This window comes from Nyctereutes procyonoides, unplaced genomic scaffold (assembly GCF_905146905.1).
Source record: "Nyctereutes procyonoides isolate TBG_1078 unplaced genomic scaffold, NYPRO_anot_genome, whole genome shotgun sequence".
Lineage (NCBI taxonomy): Eukaryota > Metazoa > Chordata > Mammalia > Carnivora > Canidae > Nyctereutes > Nyctereutes procyonoides.
In genome coordinates, this window is record NW_026575146.1 from 78,351,781 (window position 1) to 78,368,454 (window position 16,674).

General features: G+C 49.7%; 1 protein-coding gene across 6 annotated transcripts in view; it reads left to right on the forward strand.

Annotated features, from left to right (window-relative positions):
• The window catches only part of POU2F2 (POU class 2 homeobox 2), a 32,083-nt gene that overhangs the window by 10,290 nt on the left and 5,119 nt on the right, over positions 1-16,674 (forward strand). The window contains exons 5-12 of one of the 6 annotated variants that reach the window (XM_055310785.1): positions 496-678; positions 917-1,198; positions 13,969-14,074; positions 14,163-14,254; positions 15,711-15,824; positions 16,017-16,158; positions 16,247-16,395; positions 16,479-16,655. In XM_055310785.1, coding sequence (XP_055166760.1) covers positions 496-678; positions 917-1,198; positions 13,969-14,074; positions 14,163-14,254; positions 15,711-15,824; positions 16,017-16,158; positions 16,247-16,395; positions 16,479-16,655 — 1,245 coding nt within the window. Of the gene's footprint in view, positions 1-495; positions 679-916; positions 1,199-13,968; positions 14,075-14,162; positions 14,255-15,662; positions 15,825-16,016; positions 16,159-16,246; positions 16,396-16,478; positions 16,656-16,674 lie in introns of all 6 variants that reach the window. The other 5 variants (XM_055310786.1, XM_055310787.1, XM_055310788.1 and 2 more) reach the window with 5 other exon arrangements.

Sequence of the window (16,674 nt, forward strand, 5' to 3'; positions counted from 1 at the left end):
GGCAAGCTTAGCCTTCCTCTTCTGCCCATCTCACCCGTTTGTACTGTCTGTCTGTTTCTATACTCATTTGAATTCCAAATCCATGTTCCAAGGCAGTTTATATATATATATATATATATGGCCCTTTCTTCCAATGAAGCCTTACTCCATTAATGAGAGATGCACCTCCAGCTAAAGCAGATGACCAATGGGGACCTAGAATTCTATTATTTGATGTCATGAGCCCCCTGCTGGCACATTTCCCATTTTACAGATGGGGAAACTGACACACCTCCCAGAGGGGGAAACTGCTCTTCAAAGGTGCCCCTCTCCTGTAAGGAGCTTGGATGCAGGGGATGTGTTAGCTTTACTGATTGATGAGGAACCTGAGGCCAGAGGAGTGGCCTAAGATCCTGGCCAGTCAGTGCAGGGTCTTGCCTCTGTACCCCAGTGCGCTCCTCCTATTCCAGCCCAAGGCTGCTGTTGCCACACACATGCCCTCTCTTTGGTTCACAGGTGGGCATTCTCTCTGGCCTCCACTTAACATTCTGGGGTCCCGGACCCTGCCTCTCTCCCCCCCAGATCAAGGCTGAAGACCCCAGTGGCGACTCAGCCCCGGCAGCACCCCCGCCCCCCCAGCCGGCTCAGCCGCATCTGCCCCAGGCCCAACTCATGTTGACGGGCAGCCAGCTAGCCGGGGTAAGTACTTGGGCAAGGATGGGGATGTGGGCATAGACCAGCCACCTCCCATCTGTTATAGGACCAGGGGGTGTCCCACCAGGGCCTCAGCTACTCTCTCACACCTGCCTCCTGCCCTCCTCAGTCCTCCTGGAAGACTTGCCATCTAACCTGCTTGGCTCGGGCACTAACCCCTGTCTGCCTTCTCTGCTCCTCCCTCTGTCCCTCCTCTGGCCCTGCCACCCTGCGCCCCCCACAGCTCACGGCGCTGATGCCAGCACAGCAGCAGCTCCTCCTGCAGCAAGCGCAGGCCCAGCTCCTGGCCGCCGCCGTGCAGCAATCCAGTGCCGCCGCAGCCGCCGCCGCCGCCTCCTCCACCTCCTCCTCCTCTTCCTCCTCCTCTTCCTCCTCTGCCTCCTCCTCGACCTCGCAGCCCCCAGCCTCCTCTGGGGGAGGCGACCTGCCACCACCACAACCTGCCAGCCAACCCCCTGGGACCCCACAGCTCACCCTGTCCCAGCCCATCCAGCTCACAGCACAGGTAAGGGCAGCCCTGGGGGGCACACGCCCTCCAGTGGAGGGCCCACAGAAGCCCGGTGTGCGGGGGCTGACTGGTCCGAGTGGACGTTTCTGACCACTGCTCATGTGCCAGGCAGCTCCCACAACCCTTGGAAGCCTTGGGGGATGCTGTCACCAGTCTCAGTGAGGTAAAGTGAGGCTCAGATGGAGGACATCCTCTGTGTGGTGGAGAGCCTGGTGCTTTCTGTGTATCTCACTGAGGGTTCCCAGCCACCTGGGAGGTTGGCACATTATCCTCAGTTTACAGCTGAGGAAACGAGGAGTCACCTCCATGGAATAGTGCTCATGTGGGTGCAAAAGGAAAGGCTGAGACTCTGAGCTAGTGACCTATAACATGTGCCCTGGCGTACCTAGTGAGAGATGCTCTTTCAGAAAAGGGGCCTGTGGCCTCTGGGTCAGGGAACGCAGCCTCCACTCTGGCCATTCTGGAAACTTCTGGCATACACTGAATCATGAGTTAGTGGCTGTATCCATTTCCCAGGGCTGCCATGAAAGAGCCCCACGAAATGGGTGGCTCTAGGGAGAATCTCTTGTTTCTTCTAGCTTCTGGAAGTGCCAGAAATCCTTGGCATTCTTGTAACTGGATCACTCCAATCTGCCTCCATGGTCATGTGGCCATCTTCTCTCTGTGCCTGTCTGTCCCCATGATAATATTTCCTCTTCTTTTTATAAGGACACCAGTTATTGGAATAGGGCCCATCCTAATGACCTCATCTAACTTGACTACATCTGCAAAGACCATGTTTCCAAATATGGTCATGAATTTACAGTCACCAGGGGTTAGGACTTCCAACAGATCTTTTTGGGAGATCCAATTCAACCCTGATAGTGGCCAACAAATTTCCTGTAAGGATAGCTGGCAGAACTGAGTAGTAGCTTCCCTCCTGATGGGTCTGCTGTCTCCACTCGGTCCACACTTGTCCCTGTCACCCATTTGTGCTATCTTCCTGGAGTTCCCTAAGCATTTGACTCTGTGGGAGTCTTTGTTCCAGGACAGTGAAAGTCTTCCCTTAGTCTTGTGCTTCCCACAATGACTGCTCTTTGGATTGCTGTTCTTTCTCTCCAACCGCTGCCTTCCATGGAACCTCAGGATCAGATGCTGTCTACCCAGAGAAGATGCTCAGTGCCCCCACAAGGTTGTCCCTTGACAGAGTTCAGCTTCGGATGGGCCCATTCCACTACTGACCAGCGCTTCCACCGAGACTGAGACTGTCCTTAACCCTGAGCTGGTGTCTGCCTTCTTAGAGGTTCCTGCCTCTGGGCCTGGTTCTTCAGAGACACACAGAGCAATCTGTACCCGCTGCTCTGTAATGGCTCTTCTAAAATCTTTTTTTTTTTTTTAAGATTTTATTTACTTATTCATGAGAGACACACAGAGAGAGGCAAAGACACAGGCAGAGGGAGAAACAGGCTCCCTGTGGGGAGCCAGATGCAGGATTTGATCCCAGGACCTTGAAATCACAACCTGAGCCAAAGGCAGTGTGATAGCTCTTCCAAACTTAGCCTTGTGGTGCTTGGCTCGCCACGGTAATTGTAACCAGAGTCTGGCAGGTGCTGCCTTTGTACCAGGCACTGTACTAATGGTGACCTCCTTGAATCCTCATCCTAGGTAAGGTTACCCCATGAGCACAAGTGGCAGAGCAGGTCTGGGCTCTAACCACATGATCCAGGGCTGCTACCTTTAGCCATCTTCCCACCTTTCCCCACCCTGGCCACCAGAAATCCCAATAGCAGGGGTCACCTCTCAGTACATACAGCTCTTCATAGAGCAACCCCAATGCCCAGGGCTCCTCCCTAGGTCTCAAGAGTGCTGCACCTGTTCCTATTCTCCTGTCTATCTGGAAGTCAGCTCCCTCCCTTTTACCTGGACAACTTTTCTTCAGCCTTTAAGCCTCGGCTTGGGAGTCCATACCTCCAGGAAGTCTTTCATGATTTCCCCCTCAACAGCAGGTTTGATTTCTTGTCTCCTGCCTTCTCTGGAGGCCCCCAGCCCTTTCCTTTCCTTCTGGCCCTAATCGCCAGCACTGTGTCCAAATATGCCTAAGGAAGTATCTGTGGAAGGAACAAAGACTCCAGGGAGGGAGGGGGGACAGAGCAGCCTAGTTCAGACCAACCAGACCATCATCCCTTGGGAGCATCAGGCTTTCCTTCCATTCATACACTGCTAGAACCACCTCTTTCAAGTTCCTTGCAAGCCAAGGGCTGCAGCAGGCTGGTCCTCTACCACCTGCTGTCCTGCTGGAACTCGGATTCTCAAGGTCTCCTCCAACCTGCCCTGCCAAACCCCTTCCTCTCACTCCTCCTGCCCCAGCTCCCATCTGCTCAGGTCTGCTTTCTGCTATCGCGAAGCTGGGCCACGTTTGTTTTCTGGGAGTTCTGTTACCCTGTGACCTCATCTCCCTAACAGACCAATAGACCAATGTTTATCCCGTACCACCAGCGTTCCAGGCACCGTGCCGACCAGCTGCAATGGGTACCACATTCCTCCTGCTTTCGCTGCCTACTGCAGCCACAGCTGTCTCGCCCCTGGGCATGACCCCTCTCAGCCTGTGTCCTGTGCCACTGCCAATTCTCCCTCCCATACCCGCTCAGCTCTACCCTGTAGTCATTTCACAGACATTTCCGGGCCTCCTGTGTGTGTCAGGCCCTGGTGGGAAGCTAAAGACTTAAAAATGACTCAGACCCTTCCTTGCCCCCTCAGGGCTCCCAGTCTTTTAGGGAAAGAAGACTCACCAATGAACCACTAAGAAATGTCTTACTTTAAAAATACTAACAGAGTCAAAAACACCCCAAACCTTATCACTTTAAAATTACATAAGGTACTAAGGGAAAATCCCTCATCTGTCCCTCTAATGCCAGCATCCACAGTTATGTCAGTTAAACAGTTTGGCAGGAGCCTTCCCTGCATTTTCCTAGCTAGTACAGAGAAGGGGGTGATCATAACACACTTCTATAATTTGTGTGTACAGTGCTCGGCACGATGCTTTCTACCATGGGGGCCACATGAATGTTTACTGAATCAATGAGGGATGTTTTGCTGCAGTTTTTCAATCAAGGGTAGGGAAGACATCTCTCTGGGGGAGTAATTCAGAATATCTGGGGTAGGGGTAGGCATTGACTGAAAATTTACATTAACCAGTAAAACATCATTTTGTATTTGGAGAGGAAAGAAAAAAATCCCTATTTTCATAATATGACCATGGCAAATAAAGCTTGACAAGATCTTTTAGGCTGGCAGGACCTAGTGACTACAGGGTCCCCAGAGAAGCCTACTGGATGTGGTGGGATTGGGGGAAAAGACAGATGACTTGTGTCTGAGGGAATCAGAGAAGGCTTCCTGGAGGAGGTGGTATCTGACCTGAGCTGGGACAAGTAGGAATTTACCGTATGAAGTGGAGAAAGCTGTTCCAGGCATGGAAGATAAAGTGAGAGTGCGGTGGGCTTGGGGAGTGGGGGGCGGGGAGGGACAGCAGTGGAAGACAGTGGGTTAGGAGGGGTGGCAACTGGACCAAACCCCACGCCAGGTAGCTGAAGAAGAAAAGGGGATATTTGGTTCAGATCCCTGAAGAGGCCCAGCCTGGAACGTGGGTCCCAGCCCCAGGGGTCTTTTATTTTCATTCTGAGGCAGGCAAAATGGGCCCTTTTAGACTTGGCAGCCACTGCGCCCAGAGAGATAAAACCCTCCCACTGGCCAGGGTTGAGTTGGTGTCCTCAACTCTGAGAAGGTAGTGTCAGCCCACCCTGGACCATGTTACCTAAGAATCGGGGAGGGCAAGTCCCCAAGAGAAAGAGGTGGGTCCTGTTGCTTGAAGAAGGGGCAGTGGGGGGCCAGGTCAGCCACACCTGGAGGTCCATCAGTGTACCCACAGGCCCTGGAGTCTAGGAGCTGGGCTGAGGGGTACCAGTCACTCCACAATGGTGGGATTGGGATTTGCTGTTGCTCATCTAGCCTGGCATTTTTTTCTTCCTGTTGGACATGTCTCGGTTTTGTGGTGTTCTGCCCCAATTGCTGGGACTTTCTGGGCTCCATGTGGCAGGGCCAACTTTGGGGGAGAGGGATACATACAGGAGCCCATGTAGAGACAGGCCGCCTCTGCCCACCCCCCCCCCCAAATTTAGGGCTTCGTTTCTAGTGAAGTGACTAGAGTAACAAAGTCATTTATTCGTTCATCCATTGAGCCCCTTGTATATGCCAGGTGCCCATTCATGGCCCCGAGGGGACAGCTGTGAACAAGGCATAGGTGGCTGCCTTTGAGAACCTCATGTTCTAGTGGGGAGACAGTAAACAAGTAAACAAACTAACAAAGCAAGACTGTTTTAGAGTGAGTGCACTGCAGAAAATGAAACAGGCTGGTGTCATAGAAAGAGGTGGTCAGAAAAAGCATCACTGAGGAGCTGGCCTTTGAGAGCTGAGGCTTGAATAAGTCAGTGATGAAGAAGCCTAGGGAAGATTTTAGGAGATGGCAACAGCAAGTGCAAAGGTCCTGTGGTGAAAGGCAGCTTGACATCAGGGCACAAAGAAAAGTGGTATGGCTGGAGCACAGCAAGTGAGCAGGAGATAAGTAAGGGGTGAGGGGGAGGTAGGCAGGACCAGGTGGCGCAGGGCCTTCCAGGCCAGATCAAGGGGTTTAGAATGTATGCCAGTTATGATGGGAAGCTGTTGGGGGGTTGTTCAGCAGAGAAGTGGTATCCTTCCAGCTTCCAGGTGGAGAATGGACTGTGGGGGACTGGAGTAAGCAAGAGGCCCAGTGGGAAATCCTGGCAGACATCCAGGTGGGAGGTGAGGGTGATTGTGGGGGCCTGGGGTGCTATTTTATATGGATAGGATAGATCAAGGATGACTCCTAGAATTTTGGCTTTAGCAACCGGGATGGTGGTGAGCTGGTTTCCTGTGTTGGGGAAGACCGGGGAGGCACAGGGCGTTTTAGAGGGCAGGAGTAGGGAACCAGGCATTTCTCTGTGGACATGGCAGGGGATAAAGAGTCTATTCACCATCCAAGTGGAGACATCAAATACACAGGCGGACATTTGAGGCTGAAGCTCAGTGGAGAGGCTGGGTGGGGACTGGCAGTTGTGGGTTGTCAGACAGAGAACAGGGGCCCCTGCCCTTGAGAGCTTATGGCTGTGTGGGGCCACAGGAGGGGAGTGACATGAGTACAGGGGTAGCAAATGTTTGTGCAGGGGGAATATGTTGTGATTTTCCAAACTTCTTGCAGATACTAATATTACTCAGGCCTCAGAACAATCCAGTAGAGTCAGTCTTATCCCCATTTTGTAGATGAGAACACCAAGACCCTATGAGAGCTATGACTTAGTAGTCACGACTAACATTTATGCAGGATTTGAGTGAACAGAGACCAGGCTCAACATGCTATGTGTGTTGTTGTTGTATTTAATTCCTATAACAGCCCCACAAGGTAAGAATTATTGAGGTGTCACCCAAGGATATTGAGGCATTCACAGTAAGGGATGCCCATGTCTCCCCACACACACTGTGTGAGGGACAGCCAGGTGTCTGGCCGTCTCTAGGACACTGTGCACTATCACCCTATACAATTAAGGAGGTCAAGGCCCAGAAGAGGGCTGGCTTGCCCTGAGTCACACAGCAAGAAGCAAGCAACAGGCCCGAGGCTCAGACCTCCAAGATTCCCAGCTGGCAGAGACCCTGGCGCTCCTCCGACCACCCTCCCACCTGGTGTAGGAGCTCCCTCTGCACAGTTCTGGGCAAGTGGGGGTGCAGTTTTTCCCAGGTGGCTCCCAGGAAAGGTGCCCTCTGCCTTCCCAGGCAGCCCCCCGACCCCACCAACGGGCAGCCTGACATGTCTCAGAGGGTCGGGAAGCCCGTCCCCATTCTGAACATAAGCGATGACAGTGTAGTTTACATGGTCCCCAGACACCCCCTTCCTGTCTTTCCTACTCTGGACTTAATTCTATACTGTCCATGTCTTGGAATGGGGTGTCCAGAACCAGTCGTAGTTTGCCATATCAGGGATGGCCAGTGTCACGCAGACACCATCCCAGTCTGGGTGGCTGCCAGAGCATGTGTGGGGGCCTGCGGGGTGGTGGTGGTGGGGAATCTGTCCTGTGCGCTGGAGTGAGGCGCTGCACCTGGTCCCAAGCGGCCACAGCAGGGGCCAGGCCTCCTCTAGTTCCTTTTAAAGGCTTTCTTTCCACCCCCCACCCCCACCCCCAGGTGGAAACAAGCCCAGATGGGAGAGTGGACAATTATACTCGGGCTCCCCCGAGTGTCATGTGAACTGAGTGTCAGTCTTTCTGCCCCACTCTGGCCAGGATCCCAGCTACTGCAAAATGGAGCCCCTCCGCTCTGAAACACCACTAATCAGTCCTAGGTTTTACTCATTCATTCATCGGAAATTCATTCATTGATTCATTCAATTCATTCACTAGTTGCCTGCTGGGTGCCTGCACTGGGGCGGGGGTGGTTGGAATACAGCAACTAACAAGAAATGGTCTCTTCCCTTCTCAGCTTTAGTGGGGTGTGCTAAGCCCTCTGGGATAGTTTTTCTCACAGGTTAGGGACAGAGCAGATGATCCACTAAATATTCTGGCCAGGGGCCCTTCCCCAGTGTCTCCACTTCCTCTAACTTCTCTACCATCTTGACTTGGTCCTAACGCGCCCCCAAGTGGCTTCAGATTGCTCGTTGCCTGTAGCCTATGGAGAAATGGGGCCTCCTACTGGTTAACCCCAGTCCTGAGCCAGCATAGCACCCGGAATCTCCTTTCTCTCATTATGTAATTTCGTTAGTCAGCACACAGGTAGTGAACATCCACCATGCCCCGGCACCTTTTTGCATGGGGGATACAGTGAGAAATAAGGCAAACAAGTCTGTGCCCTCACAGAGCTGGCACCTACTCATAGCTGATAATTGCAATGAAGAAAAGAAAAGGGTATAATGTAATAGAGATTGAGAAGAGGAAGACTCCTCATCAGAGCGGATAGCCAGGGGAGGCCTCTCTCAGGAGGGGGTGTTTTATACAGACTTGAATGATGAGGCAGGGCCAGTCATGTGCAGATCAAGAAGAGGGAGGGCAACAGCATGTGCAAAGGCCCTGAAGTGGGGACCTTTTCTGGGTTCAATAACAGGAAGAGGACCAGTGTGATTGGCTCCGAGTTAGGGAGTTTGGCCTGGTTGATGAGGAAGGCCAGGTCATGCAGGGCCATGGCAAGGAGTTGAATTGTGTTACAAATGTGATGGAAACTAGTGGAGGTTTTATGGTTAGATCAACATTTCAGAACAGGAACCCCTTGGAGGGGTCTGTGATAGAATTCAGGGGAGTCCGTGAACTTGGATGGGAAAAAAATATGTCTCAATTTTTACTATCCTCCAACTGAAAATGTTACATGTCTTTCTATTATGAATAGGCAACAGACCACAGTAGCATCAGTGGGACTTTGTCACAAATGGAATCAGAGATATTTCTATACACAGAGACCTCAAAATATTGTTTTCACTCATCATTGCTTTGAAATTACAGTAGTAATCAGACATATTGCTTGATCTTATTATTTAATGTGCTAATAAAGAAACCCATAGATTATTATCACAATTCAAGATGTTGGATGATTTTTTTTCCATATATAGTTGATTTCATAGGAAATTGTATCTATTTTACTCATTTTTTTAAAACTCTGAGAAGGGGGCAGTAAGTTTTGTCAGACACTAAATAATTCAGACAGAGCACAGAAACATTGAGAACATTTTTGTTAGGGCTTGCAGATATGTTGGATGGGATGGAAGGTATTGGGACTGACCTCTAAGTTTCTGGTCTCAGTGACAGTGAATGGGGGTGTGGTTGGGTTTTTCATTTGGACTTCTCTCCATGAGACCCCCCCTACAAACTGGGATGCACTTCCCCCACTCTTTTCCTCTCCCTGCTGATTCAGACAGAAATCTGTAGACACCTCTCTTTTAGGCTTCTGGGGAGGAAGGGGGATTTTCACTGAGAGTCACACTAGGGAGAGACAGTGGTTAACAGATATTTTCATTACCAAGCTAGTCAGAAGAACATTGGTAATAAGACTTTATTTCTGGCTTTATTCTTTGATTCAGGTCAGTGGGCATTTAATGGGGGCTGACCAGACTGTGTTGAGGGTTAGGGATACAAGAATAACACATGGCCTCTGCCCCCGAGAGTTACAGTATAGCAAGAGGAAAAATTGTACATAAACAAATGCACTGCATTGCGAGAAATGCAGTGTAGAGCAGGATGGGTTCAGTTTTGTGGGGCCTGATGTTTATACAATTTGCAGGTCCTTTTAGAGAAAAAGAAGACAAAGTTATGGGATCAAAATTAGGTATGGGGACTTGGAAGAGTCCGTTATAAAGGGTAGGGGGCTGAATTCTAAGCTTTGCTCATGTTGTGGCCAGGCCTCATCTGGAAGGGACACCTCTATGTGAGTTATCAGGTGGAGGAGTCTCAGAAAAGGCAGAACGGACAGTTTCGAAGGATAGAGTGTTGGGGCTTCAAATCCCTTAAGCTGCATTCTTAGATGGTTAGCAGCTAGAGTGAAGAAGTGAGAGGTCAGGAGCATCTGGGTACTCTGTCCACTTTCTGAGGCACAGAGAGAAAGCAGAGGCCTTTGCAGTCAAAACACAAATAGCTGGAAAAACAGGGATGTTGGGCAGAAGTGACTGTTCAGTTGGGTAGGTGGGGGTGGGAATCTTTATTTATTTAGGCTAGGTAAATGTTCAAAACTCAAGAGATATGGAAGGATTTACAGTGTTGCTAGTTTATGGTATAGTTTTCCAGGTATAGTCTATGCAAACCCAGGAAATACCTAGATACACTTTTTTATTTTTAATCTTTTAAAGATTTTATTTATTTATTAATGAGAGACACACAGAGAGAGGCAGAGACATAAGCAGAAGGAGAAGCAGACTCCTGCAGGGATCCCAATGCAGGACTCAATCCCCTAACCCCAGGATCATATCCTGAGCTGAAGGCAGACACTCAACTGCTGAGCCACCCAGGCATCCCTAGATATGTATTTTTTTAATAGCACAAATAGCAGCACATTAGACCCACTGTTCTGTCTCTTGAGCTCTCCACTCAACAGGACATCTTAGAGATTGTTCCATATCAGGACACAAAGAGTGTCCTCATTCTTTTTGGTGAATGTATAGTATTCCATCATAAAGATCCACCCTAATTCGTTTACCCATTCCCCACTGCTGTGCGTCCAGCTTGTTTCTACTCTTGCTAAAAATACTCCACACTGCTAGGAATATCATTCCAGAGAGATCATTTTGCACAAGTGTGAATGTATCTCTAAGATAAATTCCTAGAAGTGAAATGGCTGTGTCAAAGGGTATATGCCTTTGTAATTCTGACACACATTGCCAAATTATCTTCTTAGCAGTGAGTGACATGCAAGACTGTTTTCCCCAGGGCAGCCCCAGTGGTGCAGCGGTTTAGTGCCACCTGCATCTGGGGTGTGATCCTGGAGACCTGGGATCGAGTCCCACGTTGGGCTCCCGGCATGGAGCCTGCTTCTCCCTCTGCCTGTGTCTCTGCCTCTCTCTCTCTCTCTCTCTCTCTCTCTGTCTCTATGAATAAATAAATAAAATCTTAAAAAAAAAAGACTGTTTTCCCCATATGCCCCAACAGAGGGTGTTCTGCACTACTGTCATCTTTGCCGATCAGATAGGTAAAAACAGTACCTCAGTGCAGTTATAGCTGTGTTTATCTTTTTGTGAATGAATCTGAATGTTTTTTAATTCAGAGCTGTTTGTATTTCTTTTGCTGGGCAGTTGCCAGACCTATGCTGGCCAGATTACTATTGGATTGTTAGTTTTTTTTTTCTTATTGATTTGTAATCACTCTTTATATGTTAAAGAAATGAACCCTTTGTGTCAGTTTGCTTATGTTTTTCCTCAGCTTGTTCATTTCCTGGGACATTAAATTGGTCTTTGGAATAAAGATAGCATTGGGAGGAATTGAGGGGCATGTATCATTGCCCTCAATTTCCTGGAAGGAAAAAGAATGTTACTCCAAGTAACATAACTTTCGATTGTACATAAAAGTTGCTAAGTAAATCAAGAAGCATCAGTATTGGCTCAATCAACAAATATATGTGGAGCACTTACTGGGTACCAGATGCTATTCTAGATGCTGAGATTATAATAATGACCAAAACCATCAAGATCACACTGTCGTGGAGCTGACATATCAGTGACAGAGATGCACTGTGAAAGAGTAAACAGAAAGAGAGATACCTACCTTGAGATGGTGATAAGTCTTACAGAAGAGGTGAAATGGAGATAACAAAGGGAGGGGTGGTGGTGGCTGCTTTAGATTAGATGGTCAATGAGGCCATCTCTGAAGAAGTGATTCTTTTTTTTAAGAGAGAGAGCATGTGTATCTGGGTGGGGAGGCAGAGGGAGAGAGAAATTTTCTTTTAAGGATTTATTTATTTATTTATTTATTTATTTATTTATTTATTTATTTATTTTAGAGAGAGTGAGCACAAGAGGGAGGAGCAGAGGGAGAGGGAGCTGGAAATGGAGCCTGATGTGGGGCTCAATCTCATGACCCTGAGATCATGACCTGAGCTGAAATCATGACCTGAGTGCATCAGATACTTAACTGACTGAGCCACCCAGACACCCTTGAAGAGGGGATTTTACATGAAGACCTGAGTGACAAGGGCCTAGGCAGGATAATAAGAACTAGAACTGCCTGGTAGAGGGAATAGCATGTGCAAAGGCCTGAAGTAGGAGTTGAGATCAGGAAGGTTTTGGTATAAAGGACCTTAGTGAGCAGGTGAGGGTGTTTTGATTGTATTATTGTGGCTATGAGAAACCATTAGAGTGTTTGTGTTTTTTTTTTGTGTGTGTGTGTGTGTGTGTGTGTGTGTGTGTGTGCACACGTGTGTAGGGGGTTTTGCTTTTTCTTTCGGAAATGTTCAAACCTAAAAGTAGAGAGTATGATATAAGGAACTGCACATGCCTTCACAAAGCTCAATAGATACCAACCTTTTGTCAATCCTGTTTCATCTGGGTATATGCTTCACTTTTTTGCTGGAAAGGCTGGATTATTTTTTCTTCTCCCTCTTTCCCTGCCTCATTTCCTTTAAAAAATATATATATTTTTTCGGGCAGCCCCAGTGGCGCAGCAGTTTAGGGCCACCTGCAGCCCAGGGCGTGATCCTGGAGACCCTGGATGGAGTCCCACATCAGGCTCTCTGTATGATTCCTGCTTCTCCCTCTGCCTGTGTCTCTGCCTCTCTCTCTCTCTCTCTCTCTCTCTGAATAAATAAATAAAATCTTAAAAAAAAACTTTTCATTGAAGTATAACAAATACTGAAAAGTGCACAAATTATAAGTATAGAGATCAATGACATTCACAAACTGAGCATACCCATGTAACTAGTACCCAGATCAAGAACTGAATATGGCCAGCCCCCCAGGAGCCCCTGGGATGCCTTCTAGCCTCTACCTCCCAAAATGCAAATGGAACCATATAGGATGTTCTCTATGGTGTCTAGCTTCTTCCATGTATCATGTTTGGGAAGTTTATTTTGCTCTGTGTCATTACGGATTGATTGTAGACTGCCCCTTCTCATTGCTGTAGCATTCTAGTGAATCAATTCACTTACCCATTCAATTCTTGATGGGTATTTGGGCTTTATTTAGGTTTTGCTTACTACAAATGGTTCTGCTGTGAACATTCTGGTACATGTCTTTTGGTGAACACATGCACATACTTATGGTGGCTTATACCCAGGTGTGGAACCACTGGGTCATGAGGCAGGTGTATGTTTTCTAGAGCTGCTGTAACAACCAACCACAAACTGGCTGTCTTTTTTTTTTTTTAAGATTTATTTTATTTTTTCATTCATGAGAGACAGACAGAGAGAGGCAGAGACAGGCAGAGGGAGAAGCAGGCTCCCTGCAGGGAGCCTGATGTGGGACTCTATCCATAATTCCGGGATCACACCTGAGCTGAAGGCAGACGCTCAACTGCTGAGCCACCCAGGCGTCCCACAAGCTGACTCTCTTAACAGAAATTTATTATTTCACAGTTCTGGAGGCTACATGTCCAAAGCCAATGTGTTGGCAGGGTTGGCCATCTTCTCTTTAGGTAGTGCCTTCCCTCTGTATGCATTTGTTGTGTGTCCAAATCCCCCCTTACTAAATGGACACTGGTCTTATTGGATTAGGACCCATCCTAATGACTTAATTTTAACCTGATCTTCTGCAAAGACCCTATATCCAAATAAGGCCACACTCTAGGGTTCTAAGGGTTAGGATTCCTACATATCTTTTGAGAGGAGGACGCAATCAAGCCATAACAGTGCCAAAGAGCTTTCCAAAGTGGTTGAACAAATTTACTGTGCCAGAGTATTTTAAAGCTAATTCCAGCCATGGTATCATTTGCCTTGAGGGTTTTAAAAGAAGGGAAGACTTGGTCTGATTTACATTTTTAAACGATACTATTTGTTCTGTGGGAATGTTAAGACAAGGCAAATATTTCTTCAAGAAAGGAAAGATAAATAAAGAGCGAGCCCTCCTGGGACAGCCCAGATAGTTGCTATGATAGCCCCAGGGTTGGGAGAAGCCTCTTAGGCGCCCTTAGCTCTGGATGTAATTCAGAGACCGTGCCCCATGCCTTACTGCCCTCCCTGGGGAACCCCTTAGGGCTCAAGCAATGCAGAAGGAGCTGGGCCAGGACTCAGGTTGTCTTTCTGACCGTCCTCCTCCCTGCCAGGACATACAGCAGCTCCTCCAGCTTCAGCAGCTGGTGCTTGTACCGGGTCACCACCTCCAGCCACCTGCTCAGTTCCTGCTGCCACAGGCCCAGCAGAGTCAGCCAGGTAAGCCCCACCCCCATGGCCTCCCTGATGATGCCTCCACAAAACTCTCTCTCCCCCCTCACCCCGTGCATTCCTCTTGTCTCCCCAGGCCTGCTACCGACGCCAAATCTCTTCCAGCTACCTCAGCAAACCCAGGGAGCTCTTCTGACCTCCCAGCCCCGGGCCGGGCTGCCCACACAGGTGAGAATGTCCATAGAGTGAGTGTGCCAGGCTGGGTGAATGGGGGTGGGAAGGTAAGGGTCTCCTCTCCCTTTGACCCTCCTCAGGACCACAAAGGCCAGGACAGGAGTTGGGGAGACCTGGGGTCCAGCCCTGCTCTGCCACAGATTTGTTGTAGGACCTTGGACAAGCTGTTCTCCCTGTCTGGTTCAGCTTCTTTCTCTATAGAACCAGGGGAGTCAGGCAGGCCAGTGGCTCTTAACCCTTTCAGACACATGGCTCCTTTGAGAATCTGAAGAAAGATTTAGATCTGACCCCCATTGCCCCCAAAAAATGCACACATGCATAAGCACACAAAAAACCTATAAGTTATGGCTTGGCCTTTCTTTCAGTTTCCTGACTGGGTTCTAGATTTTAATAATAATCTTTCGTGATTCTTTACAGATTTCAACATTCCCTCCTACCCACTTATTTTTAACAGCCCTTTCAAAAATAGATGCACTATTTCAGAAAACCCAAAAAATTTAGAGACTAATATGGGTCTGAGCTGAATTCTGATATTCAAAATGCTTGGAAAACCAAGTTGTTTTCGTAATGTGAAACCAGAAGTCATTTGGCTGCAAAACTTGTCTTGACCTAAGGCAAGGAGTATGACTTTCCTTTCTCCCTTCTGTGTGATATTTGTGCTTTTCTGAGAGTTGTTAATATGTTCAATTATGGGGTGATGTCTTGACCCTGATGGGGGGAGTCATGTTATTTATACATGCCCCATGTAGGCTTTCTAAAATCTACAAAATTTCTGAATTCCAAAACACATCTGGCCCTAGCATTTGGATAATGGATCAAGGACTTGTGTGACCAACGTGGCTGCACTCACCACCTGTTTCAGATATTTTTAGGGAAATGAAGCATTCTAGAGAGAGTGGTTCATTCTTTGTAAATCCCCCAGTCACCCTCCCCATCTACTTTTAAAAATATTTTCACTTTATTTGCAACCTTTAAATGGATTCTCCCATCAAGCCATGGGGTGGGCAGAGCAGCCATGATTGCTTCCATTCTGCAGGGGGGAAACGGAGGCCCAGGGAGATTAAGAAATTTGTCTAAGTTTCCCAGCAATTCGGTAGCAGAGCCAGTCATTGATTCCCTGACCGAGAGAACGATAAAACCATGGCCCCCAGCTCCAGGGAAAAAAGTCCTTGGTTGAAAGGAGCTGGCTGCTCCTTCTGGGAGTTTGCAGGCTGGGAGGGAATGTGCAGAGAGAGAATTCGGGGCAGTGAGTGCGCATCAGCCTCCCGGAGACAGGTACAGAAGAGCCTGCAGGAAGAGGCGGGACCGCTGGGAGGGAAGGGGAAGGAGGAGTGCGTAGCCATCGCTGAGCCCCGTCCTGGTGCTCGGTCCTGCATCCCACCCCCCCTGCCCACCCTACCAGGCCGTGACCCGCCCCACGCTGCCCGACCCGCACCTCTCGCACCCGCAGCCCCCCAAATGCTTGGAGCCACCATCCCACCCCGAGGAGCCCAGTGACCTGGAGGAGCTGGAGCAGTTCGCCCGCACCTTCAAGCAACGCCGCATCAAGCTGGGCTTCACACAGGTCTGGGGCCACCCAGCAGCACGGGGCGTGGGCATGAGGGTGACCTGGCCTAGCCAGGTGGTGGGCGGGGCGCGGCCGCAGTGGGGGTGGGGGTGGGCGGGGCCAGGGGTGTGGCTAGCGGGTGCACCCGGGTGAGCCAGGCACCAAAGGCAGGGCCTGACCGCTGACCCCATTCCCACCCCACTGGACCAGGGTGACGTGGGCCTGGCCATGGGCAAGCTCTACGGCAACGACTTTAGCCAGACGACCATCTCCCGTTTCGAGGCCCTCAACCTGAGCTTCAAGAACATGTGCAAACTCAAGCCCCTCCTGGAGAAGTGGCTCAATGACGCAGGTGAGACTGGCCTGGGGCTCCCACGGCGGGAGGCGGGTGGTGGGCCCGGGAGGCGCCCTCTTATGCCCCTGTCTCCTCCTGGGCACAGAGACTATGTCTGTGGACTCAAGCCTGCCCAGCCCCAACCAGCTGAGCAGCCCCAGCCTGGGCTTCGACGGACTCCCCGGCCGGAGACGCAAGAAGAGGACCAGCATTGAGACAAATGTCCGCTTCGCCTTAGAGAAGAGTTTTCTAGCGGTGAGGCCGTGGCTTCCTGGGCAGCCCTGATGGGCGGGGGCGTGTTAGTGTGGACCTGGGATTCACCACCCCTCTGCCCACAGAACCAGAAGCCTACCTCAGAGGAGATCCTGCTGATCGCAGAGCAGCTGCACATGGAGAAGGAAGTGATCCGCGTCTGGTTCTGCAACCGGCGCCAGAAGGAAAAACGCATCAACCCCTGCAGCGCAGCCCCCATGTTGCCCAGCCCGGGGAAACCGGCGAGCTACAGCCCCCATCTGGTACCAGGAACCCCTCTGA